This window comes from Hyaena hyaena, unplaced genomic scaffold (assembly GCF_003009895.1).
Source record: "Hyaena hyaena isolate Hyena2069 unplaced genomic scaffold, ASM300989v1 scaffold_50, whole genome shotgun sequence".
Taxonomy (NCBI): domain Eukaryota; kingdom Metazoa; phylum Chordata; class Mammalia; order Carnivora; family Hyaenidae; genus Hyaena; species Hyaena hyaena.
This window is the reverse complement of record NW_024080682.1, coordinates 3,358,452-3,381,759: the sequence shown is the minus strand read 5'-3', so window position 1 is coordinate 3,381,759 and position 23,308 is coordinate 3,358,452. Positions and strand designations below refer to the sequence as shown.

The following is a 23,308-nucleotide window of genomic DNA, read 5'->3' as shown; positions in this document are numbered from 1 at the left end:
GGTGTGTGAGGGGCGAGGGCAGAGCCTGGTGGGCGGGGGGCGGTGTGAGGGGCGAGGGCAGAGCCTGGTGGGCGGGGGCGACGACAGCACCTGTCACCCTCTGGGGCAGGGGCAGCTGGACTCCAGCTCCCCCCACCCCCCATTTTGTAGGGCTCAGCCCTGTCTCCGCCTCCAGGCAGCCGGGCGGCACCTGCGAGGGCGACCGTGGCCCCAGACGCGCCGCAGAGCACACACTCCTTCACGGACGGACTGAACACTGAACGACCCGCCTGAGTCTGTTGGCAGAGGAGCTGCCTTTGAGGTAGTGCTGCTCGGGCCGTGTGGCCCTGGTGCCAGCAGGGGGAGCCGGCGGGTCGGCCGGAGCGACACCCCTGTTCCAGGGGGACCTGTGCCCTGGTGGGGGGGGCGGGCTGCACTAGCTTTCCGGTCTGTTCTGAGCCCGCTCAGGGCCAGGAAGGCTGGCGTCCGTCCCCCACTACCGGGGGGGGGCTCCCCACCACCACCGGGGGGTCCCCAGCCTGTGGGCACAGCCAGCCACTTGCCGTGGGCCAGCCTGCCTTCAGTTTGCATTTGCAACCTCCTCCCCCGCACTTTCTTTCTCCGGCAAGTGTGGCGGTGGTTTTCTGGGGTGTTACTGAGCCCCCCTGGAAAGCACCCCGAGAAAAAAAGAGGCGACAATACTCACACCACCAGGAGCAAGGGGTAGTGCGCGGTGTCGGTGAAGGTCGCGGGCTTGAGGATCTGAACGGGCAAGCCTGGGCGGGAACAGAACGCAGGGCGGCTTGGGCTGGGAAGGGAGGTCCTTGGCTGGGTGCCCTCCCGGATGCATGCGACAAGGGCCCTCTGGAGGGGCACGGTGGTTCCCCCCCCCCCGGGCTGTCCCTGAGTCTTCTCTCCCTGCCTCTGCCTGCTGAGTGACCTTGGGCAAATCCTCCACAACCATCTTGGGCGTGGCCCAGAGGGAGAGGCTGAGAGCACTGTGTGTGTGTGTGTGTGTGTATGTGTGTAGGGGGTGGGGGGTCGCTGCAGAGGGGGGGCTCTGCTGGCCTGGCTGTGTGCAGGTTGGTGCCCGGGACCGGCTGCCTGTGGAGCCAGGGCTACGGGACAGCTGGAGGGTAAGGCGCACGGGCCCCTTCAGATATTGTCCTGGGCAGCGAGGGACCCGGTGTGGGCTAGAGGGGGGTTTCCTTCCCACTTTCTTCAGTAACCCCCAAAACATGCCTTCCTGCCCACGTCAGACATTGTTTACTGACGCTGACCATGACCCAGATCGGCAATTAAATTGGAATTAGGAGCTTTGTCAGTACGGTTACTCTGGACGCATCCCAGGCTCGGGTGGTCGGCTTAGCAGCCTGCTCTGACTGGCGTCTCATTACGGATTCTCCGATTCTTGCTGAATGTTAATGGCTTGCAAATCGGATCAATGGCCCAGGGACCAGCCAACAGGCAGGCATGGGACTTTATTGCCACAATATCCATAAACCATGGTCTGGGCTGCTCTGGACCGCTGAGAAGCCCGCGGGCAGACCTTGGCCATGACAGGCTGCGTACAGTGCAGGGAGCTCTTCCTGAAGACGGATCGCTCCCCTCAGGGTGGCCTTGGCCTCGGTGCCATTAGATGAAAAAGCAAAACATAACAAAACCAGACAGGTTGGTGGGGCCACTCCCTGCCCTGGACTGCACGCTCTCCTCCTGCGTGCCGGCCTAAAGCCCACTCCAAGGACCCGCTCCAGGTCCCACCTTCCTGGGAACCTTCATGTGACCCCAGTTCACGTTCATGCTCTGTTCTGAGCTCCTGGGCCATTTGCTTTCTGCTCTAAAGGATGCAGCTCGACCGTCTATACTGTTTGGGCCAGGCCGATCTTGTTTCCTGGGGGTGAGCCTTGGTCCCTGACCTCGGGAGATCACAGTCTGCTGTGTCTTCTCTAACAAGGGGGTGCTTAATAGTGCTCCCGGGCCCACTGGCCTAGGGGAGGAGCCAGTGCCCCCCTGTAAGGGAGTGGGTAGAGAAAGAGCTTCCAGTGATGGTCTAGGGCCACAAACACGGGCAGGCGTGCAACCCCTCTGCCCCCCGCCCCCCACAGTTCAAACATCATGCATCAATCTCCACACTCTCCCCCTGACCACTGGTGACCGTCTGCTCCTCTTCCACGAAGAGCTCTAGCCGTTACCGTCAGTCAGCCTGAGTTTTCCCGAGAGAGGAAACCCATGTACCAACCTCAGAGGTTATGTGTAGACGGACCCGAATGAATGACTCCAAGACACCTTCAAGGGGGAATCTAACTTAAGGGAGGGGTGCCATCCCCCAGAGTAGGCAAGGCTGGAGGGGGACAGAGCTTTGGGGGAAAGACAGGTATGTTTGGGGCATCGTGTACGTGGGGTTTCCAAAGGTAAACATCTGCTGGGTGGTTAGGATGCCAGGGCTGGCGGGGTCAACTAGGGGGCATCTGCAGAGAGGACTGAGCCTATGGGGACCCCACTTGGCCCTGGAGACATGAGAGCAAACACACCAGTCCTCCATTATATTATTTTTCCAGCTCCAAGGATACCCCCCTCGGCCCATGATCAGCACGGAGAGGTTAGACGGTGAACAGGAAAGGACTCTTTCTCTGGAGGGTGTCGTCACATGTTCCCCCCAAAGGAGAGAATTTCAGTCTGGGACCTTATTTAAATTGTCAGCCTCTTGAGGAGAGGATTTTTTTTTTTTTTTTTTTTTTATTGCCCAAGAAACATCTTGGTTCTCGGCACAATAAACTCAGTGCAAGAGTTTTCCCCCAAGAGCCCTGCCTGAATCTCTTCCGTGCTGGTTGGAATGCATTTTTAGCCACAAAGCCAGGCGGGTGTGGTGCGGGGGGGGGGGGGGGGGGGGGGGCTGGATGCACAGTAATCTACTGCTGATGGTCGGGCTGTTTCAGAGTAGATGGTTGCTTTCCGTGGGGACAAGGCAGGGGCGCCTGGGTGGCTCAGTCTGTTGAGCGAATGACCTTGATTTCGTCTTAGGTCATGACGTCACAGTTTGTGGGATCGAGCCCCACGCTGGGCTCTGCGCTGAGCGTGCAGAGCCTGTTTGGGATTCTCTCTCTCCCCCTCTTTGCCCTTCCCCTGCTTGTGTGCATGCTCTCATTCAAAGTAAATAAACTTAGAAAAAAACAGGGACACTGCAGTACTCACTGTAATCGTCAACCTCGATCTTCCTGTATTCTACTTTAGGCATCTGTCGGTCATACACGGCCTTCTTTACGTGTTCGTTTGTTTCTAGATCGAAAATTTCTAAGAGAGGGAAAGAAAAATGACACAGTCAGACCCAGCAATTGTTTACTGAAGCCAAGCGTTTTCGCGTGCATCAGACCACTGATTCCTACATCAGAATTGGAGGTGATGATTACTATCTCTTTTGCACAGACTAGGAAACTGAGACCTTAAATAACTTGTTGAAGTTACAGGACAAGGTGGAATGCCCAGTCTCAAGTCAGGAGTTTGGGAAGATGGAAGATTCTTCCCCATATTAGGCAACTCCTCCTCCCTATAAGTTGTCTTCTACAAGGCATTTCTCACTCACACGTATAGGTCTGGGTATGTTTTTTCCCAAGGCTGCTGGTTTTGGGAAGGCAACATCACCCATCTGTTAGGACAGGTGTTTCCAAATTTAGTGGCCACAATAACCACAGACGGAAAGGAGAGTAGAGGCTGGGGTAGGCTCTTTATTAACACGTGACAGGAAGAGTGGATTCGGATCTCTTACCTCCTCATACCGTGCTCTGACTCGGGACACCTTAACTTGGACGATCGTATTAGCTGGCAGTGATACGGTGCGGCGGGACCGGCCCTTTCCCCGCCACGTTAGAGAGAAGGGTCAGTCCTGTGCCGGCTCCTTACATGCGCCTGCACCCAGCGCCTATTTCCCCGGGGGCAAGGATGCTCTCGTCAGCCCGTTCACTAATCTCCGACTGGAATGGTCCTTCCTCCATCTGCTACATAATAAAAACCCCTGGATTTGACTTCCTTCTTCCTTTCTCACTCCAAGCCTACGTGTGGGGACACCTTGTGGCCCATCATGAAAGGAAATTTTGTCTTCAAGGAACTCCACCTTTGGAACCTCCATGAATATGTTAAGGAGTAAGTGCACACCCCATGCAGCGCTACAAGGAACGGGGAAACATCCCCGTAGGGACTCCCTTTAAGAACCACGGGCCCCGTAAGTGACACCTTTAGCGCAAAGGCACCTGAAGGAAAATATCGCCCAGAGCCAGGAGCCTCCAGCCCCGAGTGGTTTTGTCTGTGAACAGCAGGAGGCTACCGGTGATGCTCGGGGATCTGAGGGATTCTTCGAGAACGAGGCCACCAAGCTTCCGCAGGGCCCACTGGGCAGCCACAGTTCCAGCTGCTGGACACGTATTTGAACATTCAGCTTTGATGAAAAGGTGGGGGGGTGGGATGTGGCAAAACTCATTTTCAAGCAGGTAGAGTTAAAGGTAAAAAACTCTTCAGTTGGACCAACATCATGAAGCATTCTGAACACCGCGTGGCAGGCAAGAAATGGGGCCCCTTGTAAATTTTTTTTTTTTAGCATTTATTTATTTTAGAGAGACAGAGAGACAGAGTATGAGCAGGGGAGGGGCAGAGAGAGGGAGACACAGAATCTGAAACAGGCTCCAGGCTCCGGGCTGTCATCTGAGAGCCCGACGCGGGGCTTGAACTCACGAACCACAAAATCATGGTGAGCTGAAGTCGGCTGCTTAACCGACTGAGCCACCCAGGTGCCCCCAGTGGGGCTCCTTGTAGACAGCAGGTCAGGACGGCTATGTCTGCAAGGGATGTACAGTGAGGTCCAAGCACACTTGACCTCACCCGGAGATGTGGCTGAGGGATGGCACACTCTATCTTCTGGTCATGCACACAAGTCAGGGAAGGAGTACTGCCCCAGGGTGGCGGTGACCCCACTGCCCACCCCATGTCCACGGCCCGGACTCCTCATAGAGCCAACGGCGCACTCAGGTTTTGCTGAGTCTAAATGCCCTCAGCTCATTAACGGGATTGCAGGCAGTCAGTGGGGAGGAATTGGTTTGTGAGATATTGACTATTTCTTATCCGTATCCTAGTCTCAATAATAGGGCAGGAAGTCTAGAAGGCAGCTCTGCAGAATAAGGAGAAAAATAGCATTTTTCAAGTTCTTTGCTGCCACAGAAACTTGGACTTGCTGCTCCCGATCACGGAAATTTTTTTGCAGGCTCCTTCTCCATCAAACATCACCTCGTCAAGGAGAAGTCCATCTCAGCTACTACGCTTAACGTCAAGTGTGAGAGTGGAGGCCATTTGCCTGACTGTCATTCCCACCCTCCAACCCCCCAGGCTTCAGTGTGGGGTCCCATCCCATGGACAGAACGCGTAAGTTTCCAGTTGCCTGAGTAGATGTGGAAATCTGGTTCAGAGCGCGGGAATGGTGCACCCCCACAGGAGCGGAGTCTGGGTTTCTCCCCAGTCTTTCTCCCTGTTCCCACATGGCCCCTTTCCAGGGCCCCAGCTGGGAGGGACTGGGAGCCCCTTCTGGGTGCTTCGGAAGCCTGGGGGCTCCCAGGCGCTCCCGGCGTTTCAGGCCTGTCGAGGGGGTAGAGTTGATGCAACTGAAACCTTTCAATCATTGCTTCCAGCATGAAACAACCCACGACGAAACCAAAGCACACTTCCGTCGCACTGATGGGAACGCGTATGTACCTGAAGGGCTGCCGGCAGACACAGGTTACGCCGAGTTAATGCCGGGCTCGAGACTGAACTCACAGACGCTGGCCCAGACCTGCGCTCAGTGCGGGAGCCGGTGCACCGGTCCTTCTGGGGTCATCTAGAACCTCAGCCCTCAGGGAACCTCCCACCTCTCCCTCACTGTGTGCCCACAAAATGAGCCCAGGTGGAGGCAGATAAGGGGCCAGGGGTGTGCAAATGTGGGTCAAGCTGGACGAGGGGAATGAGCAGGCACACGAGTAGACCGTCTTTGCCAACAAGAACAAAGGCGGCCCGTTGCTATCAAGGGGCAGCACCACGCATTTACCTCCGGGGAGCAGGCAACAGCCTCAGCCGGGGAAGTCCGCTGGTGGCAAGGCCAGCCTGGACCACCAGAGTTCAAAACGCCAGAGCACCGAACGGAGCCTCTCTATCACGATGTGCCCCCCTCCCCGCGGGTATGCGTTTGAACCCCGTCTTTCTGGCATCACTCAGCAATGTCCAGTGCGGATCCTGGAGAAACTTCATCCCTAGCTTGCAGTGTCGCTTTGCTGCCTGCCCAGCTCAGCTCACCTGGACTCAGCGACAACACAGGCTCACCTCCGGAGCCGCCCATCCATTCCCGGACCCTGGAGCGCCGGCTTCGAGTGGGAGCGCACGACGACTGAACGGAACAGACTCTGCAGACTGCATCTGAATAGCTCGCCCTCTGTATCGAAATCCCACCCTTCGCAGAGGCACCAAAGCAACAGACTATTAAATTTAGTTAAATATTAGATTTCTCATTTAATGATTGCCCACACAACTGGTTTTATCAGCAGAGAGCTGGCTGGCCCACAGGGGAGTTGAGTTAAGCCATTTTATTTGTTCCCATAATTGCATTCAAAGAAGGCAGGAGCTCAGCAGAGGAAATAAGGGAAGATTGGCATGTTCCCAGAGGACTCTTCTTTTGACTTCAGGGCCATGGAGACCTCCAGTCTGGAGCATACAAATGGCCACTCCTTAATTAAATGTGAGCCCCCTCTAATATTTGGTGGAATTAGCTATTATCAGATCTGGACACAGTGAGACCACGGAAGCAAATGCCTGCTCATGGGGGCTGCCTCCCCGGCTGTGCCCCAGCGGGCAGATGTGAGTGGCCCGTGGGCTCTTCCCAGACTCTGCTGGTTCAGGGAAGCGGTGGGGGAATCACCACCGGGATGAGTTGGGGGAAATGTGACCAGAGTCAACGGTCACAGAGCAGAATCATTGGCTTCAGAGCAGAGGCCAACGGGGGACAGACCTGACGAGGCTGAGAGAGCCCGCCCCCCTTCTGGCATTTCTGCAGGAGGCGCATCAGCACCGCCCTGCCGCGTGGCCTCGGCGCCCTGCCTCGGGTCTCCTGTGCCTCTCGCCGCCCAGGCCTGGCCCCGCATACGGCCGATGGCTTCCTCAGGTGCACCCGCCCCAGGTCCGCCTGCGCAGGCTGACGCCACGCCGTCGCGCACGCTGTTTGGACTCCCTACTCACCTGGAGATCTCTGTTCTCTGAACACTGAATGTCTAGTCGTTAGAGTCAGGGTCACACAGCCGGGTAACGGCTGCCCTTTCTGCTCTGTGTCTTCAGCAGGATTGTAAGGAGCTCGGAGGCAGAGTCCCTGTGAGTGAATTGATCTCGGCCCCTCACAACCACCGGGGTCTTACCAGGCTGGCGAATGGGTTTAATCAGGAGGGGCTGTGTGTGGCCCCCCTCCACGATGAACTACACTGCCATTTAGCTTTGGGTGCAGCGGTGGGTGGGTGGCAGCGACCTTGGAGGGAGGGGGGAGGGGGAGGACGGCAAGGTGGGGCTGGAGGGCTCGCCGTGCGCGGTCTCCGACCGCCACATGCACGCTCGCCCACCAAACCTGCTGTATTTTGGTCTAAACTGACCCACCTGTGAATCTGATCACTCCGTCCCCGCACAGGCTGCCTGCGTGTGGAGCCCTGGGGGTCCAGGAGCCTTTCCGGACGCACAGACAACGAGGGTTTGACGGAATGAGTCATCCCACGGTTGGGGACGTCCGTCTCCCCTCTGACCAGCAGGCCGCGGCCGGCGGAAGAGGTGGTGGTCCGTGGCGGTTACTCAGGAAACCACGGAGAGTGGCCGGGTGGCTCCCAGGCGGCGAGGACCGTGTGAGCAGAGGCCAGGGCGCCAAGCGGCTGGTGTCTGGTACAGTCTCAGCGAAGGACCGTGTTGATGTCCGCTGCAGTGGGGGTTGGTTTTGCATCTTTATAAAAGCCCACGTGAGGAGAAAGAGAATCCTGTCCGTGAGTCTGGGCAGTCAGGTCTCTTGGGGTTCACCAGTACACAGTCAAGAATACACCGTGGGGGCGCCTGGGGGGCCCAGTCGGTTAGGCATCCGACCCCTGACTTCAGCTCAGGTCATGATCTCACGGTTTGGGAGTTCGAGCCCCGTGTCGGGCTCTGTGCTGGCAGCTCGGAGCTGCTTGGGATCCTCGGTCTCTCTGTCCCTCCCCCGCTTGTGCTCTCTTTCTCAAAAATAAGTAAATAAACTTAAAAAAAAAAAAACAATTTAAAGAACACGCTGTGGGGTGCTGCCTGTGAACACACACTATGCCCGCCTCCACCACCCCCTGCACGCCCTCCCGCCGGCTGCGGAGCTGACCCGGAGGGTGCCGCCACTGCCGACGGGGCGCCCGCATAGCTGAGTGGTCCTCCCTCACCCTTACCTTACGACCCGCTGCGTAGTAGCTGCGGTTTTGTTGATTTTTCTATCCTAGTACCTGAGTTGTTTGAATACCCCGGCACCAAGTGAGTATACTCTGGTCCCAGCCATAATTACGTGCTTAAGGAAACAGCTTTTAAATAATTCAGAGTCACATCTGTGAACGCCCTGCAGGCTCCGCTCGTAGATAAGATTTTTCTAAAGGGAGAGAAGTCAAATATTCCCAGGGTGGCTCTGGGGTCAGCAGGGAGGAGGAGGAAGGACAAAGAATTCTGAAACAGTAATTTTGAATTTCAGAGCAGGGCTGGGACGGATGCAGCGATCGGCCTGGAGCCCTGAGCTCGCAGGGCCCGTCTGCCCCCGGGCGTGCAGCTCCCCGCCCGCTGTGCCTGTCGCTGTCAAAGAGCGCAGGCCACACGTTAGCGGGCAGCCCCGGCTTCCCCGTCTGCCCAGAAGCCGCCTTCTGGAGAGCCGGCTGGCCCTCCCGCCACTGCCACAGGCTCACAGGCCCCATGTCCCCGTCTCTGTCCACGGGTCCGAGGGCCTTCCTGAGGTGGCTCTGTCGCTCTGCTCGCCCTGTCCGAAGCCAGCATGAGGGTCCAACAGCGCTAGGGACTTGGCACTGAGCCAGACCGAAGCAGGAGGGTTTTGGGGGCTGTGACTGGAGAATCTGCGATTGTCGGCACATTACTTAGACTATCGTGACGACACCATGGCCTCCAGCTGCTGCCCCCTGGGGTCCAGGAGAGAGGCCCCCGTGGTCAGGACTATGTGCTTCGGGCAGTGAGCCAAGGCTCTGGTCCTGGACGAAGCAGTGGGATCAGGTGCGCCGAGTACCGTGTGCGAAGCCCTCGGGCGGGCTGGCCACGGCGTTAGATGGCCTCTGGGTCGTGTTGAAAGTGATGAATGCCCAGCTCTGTGACGACGATGGGGCATTCAACGGCCAGCCGCAGAAGGCGAGGTTTAAGGGCTCAGTCCTTCCAGCCCACGGAACACGGCCCAGCCTGCTCCCCCCCAGAAGCCGCATCTTCTCCCTCCGAGGGGGGAGGGGCAGGGCACCCGCCACCCAGCCGGCTCCCTGTGGGCGCAGGACGGCGAAGACTGCAGAAGCCCCTCAGGCCACGTTGGCAGCACGGCTAATGGATGGCGGGCTGAGGCAAAGGCCAGGCTGGAAATGGGACCCCCCGATTTTCTTAACTGGAAAATGGGGGTGAGGGCAGACGGTGTCACGTGAAGATGAAACGGGCCCACAGCAATTGCTTCCTAAGTGCTGGCCTGGTCCTGTGGACGTCACGTTACTCTCCGGGCCCCTGGCCAGGTCAGTTTCCAGAATATATTCCTGGCGCAGCAGCACTCATATCGAGCCCACGAGAGGTGGGGCTCTGCGGCATCGAGGACGCGGGGGCCTCGCACGCGTGGACCCACAGCCGTGACAGCCGCCCACTCCAGGGAGCGCCTCAGCCCCCCACGGGCTCCTCAACGGAGAGGGACCCACCCAGTGTCACAGACACTGAGAGCACTCTGTTCTGTGCCGGTGACGCAGCTGGGGACGAGCTGGGGCGGGAAGCTCTGTCAAGGACGCGTCGAAAGCCACACGCACAGAAAAAAGCCTCCCACACATCCCGCTGACAATGCCCGAGGCTGGACTCCAGGCTGGGGTCTGACATGCGACCGGACCTGCAGCTTCTGGTCCTTTCCATCCAGGAGGGCCAGGCTGGTCTGCGGTGTGACCCTCTGCGACGGGACAGGGCGAGCGGGGGCGGAGGGTCGCCTGCTCTGGTACTTACTTTCAAGTCACATCATCTGCCTGGGCCCCATGCTGGTGGCTGGCACCCAACGGGCTTGCCGTCGATGTCTCCGACAGACTGAGCGCGCTGAGAAACTGGGACCTTTTACCTCACCTTTAAAAGCTCTGAGCAGACTAGAGGATTCACTGTGACTTCTGGTCCCCTTCCTTTCTTCCTTCTTTTCTCTCTTTTTAAACCCACTTCCCACCGTCTCCTCGAAGAATTCAGATCACTTGCTCTTGGACAGTCAGAATTCCAGAAGAAATAACGTGTTAGCTCTTGGGATTCCTGCCGTACGGATCTCAGTTTTGTCATCTGTGAAATGGAGCCAGCCGCCCTCCTCACGGGTTATTGGTGAGAAGCGAGGAAAAGAGCCACGTGGTGCGCGATGTGACTGTACCTGTGACCGCCGCAGCCCTTGGGCACCGCGTTCACACCAGACCACGGAGGCCGTGGGGCTGGTGTCTGCTGAGGACACGGGGGACGGAGATTATTGCCGCTATTCCCAGACCAAGGGAGCCTGGAGGGACGTGTGAGGTTGCCGAGTGGGTGGGACCAACATGCCGTCCACACCGGGCGTGAGGAAGTGAGGAAGACCCCTCCCCGGAGCACCGTGGCCTGGACCCAGGCCCGCACCTGTCAGGGTTTCCGACTTCCAGCCTCGGAAATGAAGAAGTTCGATTAGCTGTTGTCGAACACCCTTCTTAACTCCCAAGTCTGGGATTCCCAGAACGACACGGCTTTCCGTTCTTCTCTGTGATGAGCCCCATATGCACGGCCCCCGACGCCCAGGGAGTTAAACCAACCGGCACTCGGCCTTCATCCCTCCTACCTCCCCGGACGGGGGCCGCTTCCTCTCTGGGAATTCCTACGGCAGAGTTGGGGAAATGAGGACAACCTTTTTTTTTTTTTTAAAGAGGATCGCAAAAATAACCGAAATCTCAAATCCTTACCAAACCTGAAAGTCCGCAAATCTCTGCGCCTTCATCCAAGGCTCGCGTCTGCCTTCGGATCTCTCAGGCCTTGACTCTGGGTCCGGCAAAGACCCGAGGATTCGCTCCCTGCTCACCCCAGGCACCGACCAACAGGTGCCTCTCTGTTAGGTCTGTTGTTACGCCTTCTGTCTTCTGCGCCCTCACAGGCTCGGGGCTCACTGCGCGTAGGAGCAGGTCCCCAGCCCCGCACCCCCACACCACGCATCTGTCCGGGGCTCCCCCGCTGGCTCTGTGCTCTCCTCCTGCGTCCCTGCGTCCCCAGGCGGTGCTCACGCCACAGACAGCTCCCCCTGGCGAGTGCGGGGACAGGGACCCTCCAGCACTGTCCCAGCCTGGGGGCTCAGAGGGCTCCTCCGTGGGAGGCTTCTGGGAAGTACCTGACGAGCCTGCGCAGGCACAGTGATCTATACAAAAACCGCCAGTATTTCTGCACTCAGTCACTCCTCTCGAGGACGGCCGAAGGTCTCCGGCCGCATCCGAGACCCATGCTCCTCCATCCCGACCGTGACGGTGACTGCGGGCGCCATCGACCTCCCTGCCTCCTTCCTGGGCTTCTCCCGCCCCTCGGCGGGTCCCCGTGAGGGGTGCCGGCCGGTGGGAACGTGGCGCCGCTGCCAGGCTGTGCAAGGTCTTGTGTCCCGACCCACAACTGCCTCCCCTTTTCTTTCTTCCCACCCACGTGGCCAGAAGCAGGGGTGGGGATGACGGGCCACGGTCTAGAAGGTTCCTCCCGGGAGAGCGACAAGGATCACACCTCCTGGACTTCGTGTGGGTGAAATATAAACCCTTGTTTTCTGTGTTGTGTGTTGGACTGTGTGCCCCCAAAGATGCTGAAGTCCCAACCCCCCTACCTGCGACGGTCACCTAATTTGGGGTGAGGGTCTTTGCAGAGGAAACAAGTTTCAATGAGGCCATCAGGTGCCCTGATCACATACGACTGGTGTCCTGATAAATAGGGGACATTTGGACACAGGGCCAGGCTGGGCGAGGAGGACGCCAGCCTGTCACACAAGCCAAGAAACACCCGTAATTGCCAGCAGCCACCAGAATCTGGGGGAGACCTGGACCGGACCCTCCCTTACGGCCTCCCAACAAAGCCAGCCTGCTGACACCTCGCACTTGAACTCGCAGCCTCCAGAGCCGGGATGGAATACAGCGCCCCGCGTGCGCCGCGGGATGGGAGCCCCAGGACACTTGCACGTGAAGAGTTTGGTGGTGGCGCTTCCAGCAGCTGTTACCACGCGGCAATGAGACCCCGATTTTATCTGAGGCGCGAGGAGCCGGGACAAAAGCCATTTCTCCGCATTCCCCGCCACCAGCGGGACGCGGGACCAAGCTGAGAGAAGGGCGGGCGTGGGGGTGGCCCTGCAGGAAGCCGGCCTGAAGGGACGGGCTCGGTCCCTGGGACCCCCTCCGCGCCTCGTCCTCTCTGCGTCTTCCGACCATTTTGCATCATGAAGCCACTCGGGGGCGGGAGTGACGAGCTGGACAAACGGCGGGGCAGGCGGGAGGGCGACATGACGGTGGAGCTGGTGCGGCCGACGGGGACACACACAGAGAGCCGCGTGTCCGTCCCGCAGAAGCGACGGCCAGGCTGAGTACTCCCTTACACAGCCAAGTCCCAAGTGACACGCGAGGTTTTTACGTTAAAATAAGCCTTTGGGGGCACCTGGGGGCTCAGTCGGTCAAGCGTCCGACTTCGGCTCAGGTCATGATCTCACAGTTCGTGGGTTCGAGCCCCGCGTCGGGCTCTGTGCTGACAGCTCGGAGCCTGGAGCCGCTTCACATTCTGTGTCTCTCTCTGCCCCGGCCCCGCTCATGCGGTCTCTCTCTCAAAAATAAACATTAAAATAATAAAAGAAATAGCGGCTCGAGCCCCAGGCGCTCGTGCCCAGCCTCCCGCAGCAGGGAAGGCCTCCGTGACGCGGCGTCGGGGGCGGAGGCGCCAAAGCTGGGGCGAGCCGCCGGCCGCGCACCCCACGCGGTGCTCACCAGACTGGAGATTTGTAAGAAGGGAACAACTTCATGGAACATCGGGATGCTATCTGTGTCCTCTTGTTTTAACAAATACTCTTAAGGGAATAAGACACGTTTTCTTCAGAAAAGAGGATGCCCCAGCGGGAGCCTTGTGAGATACTTCCATCTTTCACGGTGAAACCCACAGCTACGCAGAGTCTAGCATGAACGCGAGACGGCTGGCGTGCCGCGCCGTGTCTGTCGTCCCACAGACGCCTGCCTTGTGGTGGGGTCCTGGCCGACCCGCCGGGCGGCCTCCCCACGGCCCTCCAAGCCCCTGTGCCGCGAAGAGGCGGCGGGCGCAGCGCAGGTAACCCTCTCTCCCACCCTGTCCCTACTGGTCGCGTGGCCAGACCCCCAATCCTCAGAGGCTCCTAGGAACGGTCCCCAGTTGTGCTGGAGATGAGGTCTGGGGCCGGGCACCCCGTCACCCTGAACTACGTCCCCCCAACCTCGGCGAGGCCGTGGCGAGGCCGACGCAGCCCACTCCCCACCTTCTCCCCTTTGAGGGCCATGCAAGTGTTCTCACCGGGTTTTATATCCACCCGACGTCCTTCTTTTTGACTTTGTCCTTTGCATTTACGTTATTTTAAAAATCTATTTCTGATTTTATTTTTTAATTTTGAATTTCTAGTCATTATCTGGTGAGTTCTGTGGAATACTTTCATTATTTGGGATTATGCTCTAAATGCCGTCTCTTTAATTGAACCTTTTGAACACTGTGACCACTTAGTAGCTGGTGTCGAAACAGCCTGTGGGAGGCCCCTCCCCCCCACGTCCCCCTTCCAGCTCCGCCCGAAGCCCGACCACCGAGACGGGAGTCAGGGTCACTGACACCCGCTGCCGGACGTTCACGGGACGTGCGGAGTCACGCCTGCTCCCGGGGCCTGAGGTCTGACTTCCCGTTCAAAGGCAGGATCCAGCGCGGGGGCGGGTGGACCCCGGTGGGAAGGAGTGAGGCGCTGGGAGGAAGGAGGCCGTGAGGCTCCCCGGGGACAGGGCAGAGTGAGGCCAAGGGGGGGACGGACCGAGAGCACGGCTTCCGCATTCTCAGGTCTACCGAGGACTGGGCATCACCTCCGACCCTCTGCATGACTTCATGCGCATGTCAGCCTGCACGGGGTTCCTTCAGGCACACATGTGCTGGGCGGGGGGCTCAAGGGGCTCCGGAAAGCTTTGTCCCTGCAGCGGCATGGACCCGAAGCCCCTCCGTGCCGTGAAGGTGTCCCCCTCCCACAAGGGCAGAAGAGCCTCAAAGCGCCCATGGAGCCTTGGCCCCAAGTGGATGTTCTCAGAGGAGGGGAGGGTCGAGAGGGCCGGGCTGTGGAGCTGGGGGCCGGGGCCTCTGTTCAGTGCCGCACCCGGGACCCTGCGTGGCCTCCGGGCCTCAGCACTCGTGGGGCTGGGGCACCTTCTGTCCGGGTGGCCCTGACCGTCCATCACGTGGGATCGATACTGCCGACTGTGGGGCTCACTCGGAACTGCTAGCACATCCCCATCTCTGGGTCTCCGGATGGGAACCAGTGCGCTGGACTCCCTCACAAGGCTCCAGCTTCCTCTCTGCCACGGCACCGGAAGGTTCCAGAAGAGAGCAAAAGGCACTTACTTTTCTTATCTGTCGTGTTGTGCACGGTCACTGCGGGGACTCCAGGACCTAAGCAGGTGGGAGGAGAAGCCAGGCAAGAAGCAGAAAGAGGTTCTGTTAGTGCAGTCGGAACGTGAGGGGCCCAGGCCCTCCCTCCAGCCGGCACCCGTGGGGACCCAGGCCTGGGCTGCAGGCCGTCTGTTTCCTCGGTGCCCTTGCTCCAAGCGAGGAGCCCGATGAAAACTCCCCATTTTCACGCCGCTGAAATACACACACGCCGTTTTACAGCCCAACTTGCCTCACCCTCCTTGCTCCACGGTCCCTGCGCCGACACGAATCATGTGCCATGTGCTGAGTTGGGGAGAATGGCTCCAGAGGCCCGTCTTGGACGACTTCCTCCGGGAGAAGGCCCCCGCCCCCCGCCCCCCACCCCCACCCCGTGGCCTCTAGGAACAGCTTGTCAACACCTAGGAACCTAGCAGGGCTTCGATGCACACACAGTCACCTGTGTCTCCGTGTCCCCCTGACCGACGCCTGCTTGTGGCTTCCCACTGCCCGGACCCAGGGCCCCGGACCTCCTTGACTTCGGTCAGTGGTCACGTCCTTATTCTCTTGAGCAGGAAGAGAGTGCAGAAGGCACAGGGGCTTTCCAAACCCTCTTGCTCTCATTCTGACCGTACACGAGGAGGTGGGCGACCCTTCCCATCTCCTCTGCCCTCGGACGCTGGTGCGGCTTTTTTCTTCACTCAAGTCTCTGCTCAAATGCCTTCTCCAACCACCCAGCGGGAAAGAGCACCCCTCGCTGCCCAGGCCACCAGCCCCTACCTGTCCCTGCCTCCTTCCCCTTTACAGAGGTCAGTGTCACGTTCGGTAAAGTTGGGTCCTTATAGCAGAGATTTTCGGTATTTGCTCACTGTCGTTGTGTTCGACTGCACAGAGCGCAGCCTCTAGACTTTCCAGGGGCAAAGCGAGACGCTGCCTTACTGCCGTCAGTTCTGGCACCTGGATGGTACTCGGGATGTGGCTGGAACTTGACTCCACACTCACGGAGTGAGTGCTGAGTGGTGATCACAGAGCGTCCAGGAAGGAGCCTGGGGGGCTGGGGACCGTGAAGGCAGGGAGAGGAAGCAGGAGGAAGGCGGGGAGCAGGTGGCAGAGATGGGTCCATCACGGGGACGTGGCTGCTGGGTTGGTTCCTGCCCTCTGCTTCCGGCCGGCGACTCTGGGACGCTCTGAGCTCACAGAGATGGGCCACATCTGAGCTGGAGGACATGGGTGGTTTGGAGAGACGGGGCTGGAGTTCAGCTTCTGGGGTCATCCTCACTTCTGCGTGCTTCTCTGGGGCCACAGACCAGTGGCTCAATTGAGAGCCACGGAAACTGCCACGGATTGCACTACACTCAGGCTGTAGAACAGTGGCCGTAGGGCAGTCCCAGGCCAGGGCCCAAAGACGATGTGCCAGAAAAACAAAGGGGTCCTCAGTGCCACCGAGTGACAAGATGGGGCTGGCTCAGTCAGAGAACAGCCCAGACCCTGGCTGAGCTGAGACACAGCCTGTGGGTTGCGTGGGCCACGGACCTCAGAGCCTGTCCACTGCCCAGGGACTGGACCCAGACACTGTCCAGTGCACATCCAAAGTCCGGGAGGCCTGTGGCCTGGTCCCTCTCCCCCACATGCCCCTCCACCATTCACCCACAGACAGGACTGCCCACTCAACATGCAGGGTATTCAATTACATGTGCATTTCAGATAAACACATAGTATTTTTTATTTTTCAGTATAACTATGTCCCATGCAGTATTTAGGGCTTACCACTAAAAAAAAAAAATTATTTGTTGTCTATCTGAAATTAAAGGCAACTGTTGGGGCGCCTGGGTGGCTTAGTCAGCTAAGCATCCGACTTTCGCTTAGGTCACGATCTCGCGGTTCGTGGGTTCGAGCCCCGCGTCGGGCTCTGTGCTGACTGCCAGCTCAGAGCCTGGAGCCTGTTTCAGTCTGTGACTCCCTCTCTCTCTGACCCTNAGAGCCTGGAGCCTGTTTCAGTCTGTGACTCCCTCTCTCTCTGACCCTCCCCTGCGCACGCTGTCTCTCTCTCTCCTAGAAATAAATAAAAATATTAAAAAAAAAAATAAACACAACTGCTGTCCTGCATTTTTATTTGCTAAATCTGACACCACCTCCCCAGGGCGGGGAGGCAGCAGCGATCTGAGAGTCTAGGTGTTTAAATCTGAAGAGACAGCACTCACCGAAAGGGATTTAAACACTGGCTGTGGGCTTAAATGATTGAATCAAACTAAGTTTCCCGGCTCGAAGATCCATTTTGCCCCGTGGGGAGCTCATGTGGAAGAACAGATCACTTATTGAGAAATAAAGAAACCACATCTATTTTTCCTACACATTTCAGGGTGAGCAAATTTGCAAACAGAGCGTATTCTACATTTGTATTAATAATGTAAACAATTATTATTTATTTAGTGCCTACTATGTAAAGGCACTCGGCAAGAGGTTTAATATGAATAATTCATAATCCTCATAGCAGCTCTACAAAGTAGATGCTTCTAACCATATTTTACACAGGGTCGGAGACTTTTAAGTCTTTCACCTCATCCGTACAATAAGAAACTCATCCCCCCTCAGATCTTAATTCATGAACTGATACATGTTGCTAAAAAAAATGCAAACACTAAAGAAAGGAATAAAGTGACGAGTGAAATACCCTTCTGATCCCCGCTTCCCAGACGTGACCTCATGACTCTAAAGTGACTTGAGATGATTCTCTGTGTAAATGTGGTCATACTGACACACACGCAGACATTTGAAACAAGTTCAAATAACAAAAACACCTGCATAGAAATGGGCAGCTTTGGCAAATCTTAAGGTTGAACTCTACTGCCTTAGTGTTTTTTTTTTTTAAATAAAACATAAAACATGGATTTGAGGGCACATGTGCACCCTTCCCTGATCTCAGCCTGCTCCCTTCCCAGAGGTAACCGTTACCTTGAAGTTATTTATCTTCCTGCACATTTAAAAGATACTTTTGCGGGACGCGTGGGTGGCTCAATCAGTTAAGCGTCCAACTCGGGCTCTGGCCCTGATCTCACAGTTCTTGGGTTCGAGCCCTGCGTCAGGCTCTGTACTGACAGCTCAGACTCTGCCTGCTTCAGATTCTGTCCCCCTCTCGCTCTGGCCCTCCCCTGCTCTTCCTCTGTCTCTGTCTCCCTCTCTCAAAATACAAATAAACATGAAAAGAATTAACAGATATTTTGGCCACATGGTCTGTGCTCGCCATCTTCTCTGTGCCTCGCAGCGGAGCGCAGCGTCTGAAGATGGGGCCAAACGAGCGTCGTGCGAGTGCGCAGTTGTTTGGAGTCTGCCCAGCAGGAAGACTTGACGCTGCTTGTGCCCCTCGGCAGACAGCTCCAGGGTGGGGGCGCCTCGCAGATACTCCTGCACACACCCCTGCACACACACGCGAGGAGGCGCGTCGGAGACTGCTGTCAACAGCCAGCCACTAGCGGGAGGCGGGGCGGCCGCGATCAGTGCGTTCACACGGAGAAGGTCAGAGGGCGCACGAAATGGATGAGTAAACGTGTGAAAGTTGCCAAATGGTAAATACTGTAACATACAATTATGTAAAAAAGTTCTGAAAAGCGGTACTGCTTTATAACGGAGGTAAAGTATATCCATCACACGGATACACTGTACTTTATTTGGCGCATTCCCTGCTGACGGAAATCTAGACTTCCCTTTGGTTCAGGTTTCGAACACTGAACCCCTACATTCAGTGCTTAAAAAAATGAAGGTTTCTTTCTCGCTAATGTCACGTCCTGGTAAATGCTCAGCTACAGCGCTGGGTTCTCTGTGCAGTGTCCCCGTTCTGGGACCCAGGCTGAGGCTCCAGCCCCTGTAGGGGACATTCTGGCTCACGGCAGGAGGAGGGGGCCAGGGGGACACACGGGGGCTCCTATGACATCCGGGCCCTGCTGTCCTCACCGGCTCTGAGGCCTTCAGTGAGCAGAGTGGGAGGAGCCTCTCTTGGGGAGGGCTGGGGTCATGTGGCGACGGGGAGGGCCTGGGGGTGTGTTTGAGACACAGGCCAGCCGTCTCTCACTTCAGCAGAGGGATCTGAATCCTAGTTGATAGTGTCTCACGCTCTGCGACTTACAATGTATGGGGGGGGAGGGGGTCTGCGTTACAACATTGTTTCACATTTTGAGTGAAGTGGGACACCTTTTCGGGTTTACTGGACATTTGCGGTGTGTGTGAGTGTGCACCAAGTGCCCTTTCCTGCCCTCATCCACCACAACCTTGCCGGGGCCGGTCCCTGGGCTGTTGAGGGACTTCTCTCTCCAGTACCGTTGCAGAAGCTTCTCCTGTGTTCTCCCTAAACCATCACTCAGAATGTGCCCCTGGTACCAATGGTGGCAACTGTCGCACCGAATAGCAATTTAAAACAATGTAACTGCTCCTACCAGGTTCCACCACACCCCCAGAGAGCAGAAGACAGACAGACACACACACACTCTGAAACCCTCGTGCTGGAAATCTGTGTCCCCCGGTGCCGACAGAAATGAGTACAAAATGCCTGCTGAAGGGATTAATGGCTAAAGAACAAAGGCCTTTTCAGCATACACTCGGCCGACATGTCAAGGCAGCACGGTTACATCAGGCTAAGGAAGGCTCTCCTAAGCCCATCCCATGTCTCTGTTTTTCATAATTCAGGTTCTTGGCTCTCCGTGGGTACGCAGTCACCCCTCAGCCCCCACAGCCACCTGTTCTCTAAGTGCCAAGGACGCCTGCCTCAGTCTACAGGGTTTGAACTGTGTTCTTTTCCCTGAGAACCACGTCACACTATGCCACATTCACCCCTATTTTAATATAGAATATTCTGTAGAACAGCCAAACAGAAACAAAACACGTAAGAGGGACAGGTAAAGAGGACACAATACAAAAGTTAAAAAGCAGCCCTGATGTTTAATTTAAACCTATCGATTCTAACCTTCCAGATTTTGTCCGAAGGTCAGACCCTCCTTGGGGGGGGGGGCACTGCTCTATGTGGGTTTTAAGATGAGATTTCTATGACGGTCAGGCTCCTCAAGATTGGCAGATAATTTAGAAAAACACCTAAATCACAAAGAATTTTCTCATGAGAAGGAAAGAAAAAGTAGGAGAGTCTGAATTTGGAGTAAGACGCTTAGACTTTGGTGGTACTTCGATCTGACCTGGGCTAGCGTCCACCTACGATTTCTCTAAGAAAAGAAGGGGCGTGCCGAACACACTAACCGCACACCCAGCATCGGGGGAGAGCTTGTGCTGAAAAGGGAGATCCCTACACCCATTTTAAACAAGAATGCTTTTACTAATGAGTCTTAGGAGGGAGTCACCGCTTCAGAAGTTTGAAACTGCTTTTCTTTCCTCTTCTTCTGAAAAAATCTAATGCACATCCAGCCAACGACTCACTGACTAAATACGTTGCTCTGTACAGTATAAAGCTCTTGGCTATGTTGTCACTGCTGTAAGGCACTGCCTCCGTTAGCCCTGCACACGTTATTGTGTCGGAAATCTGGAAAACCTGGCCTTCTGCTTTATAGACAGCCAGGACCTTACAGGACTGTGCCCAATGGCTATTCTCCTGATAACTCCTGCTCATGGTTTCTTCTCACTTTGCCTGTAATTCAATTCGACAAACATATACAGGGATTCCGTGTGTCAGGCACGCTGCCAGGTGCAGGGGACGCAGGCAGAGACAGACGAAGTGTGTGCTGTCAGGGGCTCACTGTCTAGTAGGCCAGACAGATGTGTGCAAAAATAGGCTTTGATGCCACATCAGAAGCACGATCACCGGAAGGTGCATGGTTCAGAGGTCCGCACGTCGACTCCCACAGGCGAGGACGTGGTCGGGGAACAGGCTCTGGCTCCAGCTCTGTCCTCAGGTACTTCGTGGTCCCAGCTCTGTGCCTTTGCTCCTCTGGGTCTTGCGTGCAGAACATGGTAAGACTTGCATTGTGAGTCACTTGTTCTGCGAGTGTTCCGCAAGACGAGCAAGGCTTTCTAATACATTTTCACTCGATGAATGAGCGATGTCTTGCAATACGAGTAGTATGTGATGCTGAATGTCACATGATCATGAGCCAATAGCACTCTGTCTCTGTGTCTCTCTCTGCGGGGTTGTGGATGATCAACTCCCGTGCCAGGATGCTCGGTCTCAGGCCACGGTGTTTGGCAGAAACTAGCAATTTTTCAGGACATTGGAAGGTGCCCACAACTGGCACTGGTGTATTTTTTGTCACTTCAAAGCACCTACGAACAGTCCTTTGTTTTTCCAGACCAGAGTGAGCTTAGGAAGGCTTTGCTTCATTCTAGGTCAGGCTCCTGCAGACAGAGACCCCTTCCTCTGCTGCCTTCTTGCCAGATCCATGAAATACAGTCTATGACAAGAGTTGATCAATACTGAGCTGTAGTCCACATCTGTTAGTGATCGTGAAAGTCAAGGCCAAGGTTTTACTGTAGAGGGTTGTCCAGGTCTGCTCTTAGGAAGAGTGACAAAGGCTGCCACGACCACTTTGGGCACCTGCTACCTACCAGGCACCATGCCAAGTGTGGCAGAGACGCCGCCTCCGGGCCCCTCTGAGAGGCTGGCGTTCCCCACTCTGGAGATGGGAGCTGTGTGACCGGAGCCTCCCTCTGAACTGCAGACACGAGCAAGAGGCAGACGCGACAGTCCAGACCCGTACCGGGAAGGAGATTCTATTTTCAGCCTGAAGTGGAGGCCGGGAGGGCAGAAGAGAGTCAGGAACACTTCTCTGCTCCTTCTCAGCCTGCCCTTCTGGGATCTGGACAGTTCTGCTTGGCCACAGGACAATGGGACACGCTTTTGAAAGCACACAGTATATCTCACTGTAAATTCCTGCTGCGACTGCGTGAAATAGCCCATAGCCCATTCCGTACGCCATGTCTACTGCCATCCCCTTCCGCGTGCGCTCCTACGTTCACGTGGCACACACACATGGATGAACATGCATGGGTAGATGTAAGAACGTTTATGGATTCTCTTCGTCTTGCTCTGATATTTCTGAAGTCCTTGGTAGGTAAGCCTTTGTCACAGCTGGTGGACCCTTGGGACACGGAGTGAGAGCGCTAATATGTTCAAACCTAGATGCAGAACTGTGCGTTCGCCAACAGAGAAAGCTCATTCTATCTGCTCGGCCTTTGCTTACGAAGACAGAAAAACAACATTTGACAGTATAAAAACTCTGGTTAGTAACAGAGACCATTTTGGCTCAAGTCAGATATCTGACTTCCAAATGCATATTGTTCCCGAGGGGAAAATAAATAAACCGTAGCAAGTGAATCCACAACCAACGTGTGCGGGAGTTTTGACCCACGGAGTCCCTGCGGTCAGAGGCGAGGCATTCGGATGACAGAAGGAAGAGATTGTAATTATGCAACAGACGTGCAAACAGGAAAATCTTCGCATTTGTGTTTCTGGTTTCCGGTGCCCATTCATGTCAGGACATTAATTTACACCCGCTTTGCTGTGTGGGGAAATGTGACTATTACAGATGCAAATGAAGTGATTAAAAAGGACACAAAACCGGAACAGAAAAAAAAGTCATCAGAATAAATGAAAAAAAAATTCACCGAGACAGCGTTTGTCTTCCTTGCTCTCCTCTGCATCCTTGGAGGATGCTTATGTGACAGATAATTTCCAAGTAGGGTTAAGCCCACAGTGTGTGAACAATGGGGTTCACGGCGCGTCTCAGGAGCCCTGATGAATGGTCTCATCAGCTGCTGGAAGCGCGAGCGAGAGCATGCTCTGGCCAGCGGAGATGGTCAGTGTGGCTCCACCGTGCACGGATCCAGATCTCTGTTTGCCAGCTCACTGCACTATGTACGCTGGGTACGCAAATTGTATACATTGTATACATTGAGGCGATATTATCATACTGCTAAACAGGGACCCAGCCAAGCTACCGGTGCTACTGCAGATGATTAACCCATTTGTCCTAAAGACAGTATTTCCTAGTTGACGCTGCAGACAGACTTTGTAGCCACTTGATTTCAAGACCTTATGATCGCTGGCATCAACCCTGGCATTTGGGGGTCTGCCTGCCATGCCCCACGGCACTGGGTTTTGCTTCCATCTAATTCTGTGGGTCCGGGGACCTCGGATGAGGTCACACTTCCGTCTATGCAGCAGCCTAAGCAATCACTCAGCAGGGTTTGTAGAAATCAGTGGGTTGTTTTACACACTCATAGACGATGGTGAAAACTGTCACGTTGACTCTGTACAGTCACGTGCAACCTCTTGCTCCAGAAACTGTGAGTGACACTCAGGGCTCATGACAATGGCTCGAGATTCAGCTGGTGTCTGGGGGTTGTTGATTCATAAAGCTTTAGGTTTCAAGAATTATCTGCGTTGAAGACGTGGCATCACTTGATGCGCTGTGTGCATCAACCTGGGTGAAGGTTTGGGGTGTTTGCAGGATTCACGGAATCCAGA

At 56.1% G+C, this 23,308-nt stretch overlaps 1 protein-coding gene across 2 annotated transcripts in view; it reads right to left on the bottom strand.

Annotated features, from left to right (window-relative positions):
• The window catches only part of DPP6 (dipeptidyl peptidase like 6), an 831,643-nt gene that overhangs the window by 18,451 nt on the left and 789,884 nt on the right, over nucleotides 1–23,308 (bottom strand). For both annotated transcript variants that reach the window (XM_039230760.1, XM_039230759.1), the window contains exons 17-19: nucleotides 14,827–14,874; nucleotides 3,172–3,270; nucleotides 686–755 (exon numbers count right to left, since the gene is read on the bottom strand). In XM_039230760.1, the coding sequence (XP_039086691.1) occupies nucleotides 686–755; nucleotides 3,172–3,270; nucleotides 14,827–14,874 (217 nt within the window). The remainder of the gene's footprint in view (nucleotides 1–685; nucleotides 756–3,171; nucleotides 3,271–14,826; nucleotides 14,875–23,308) is intronic.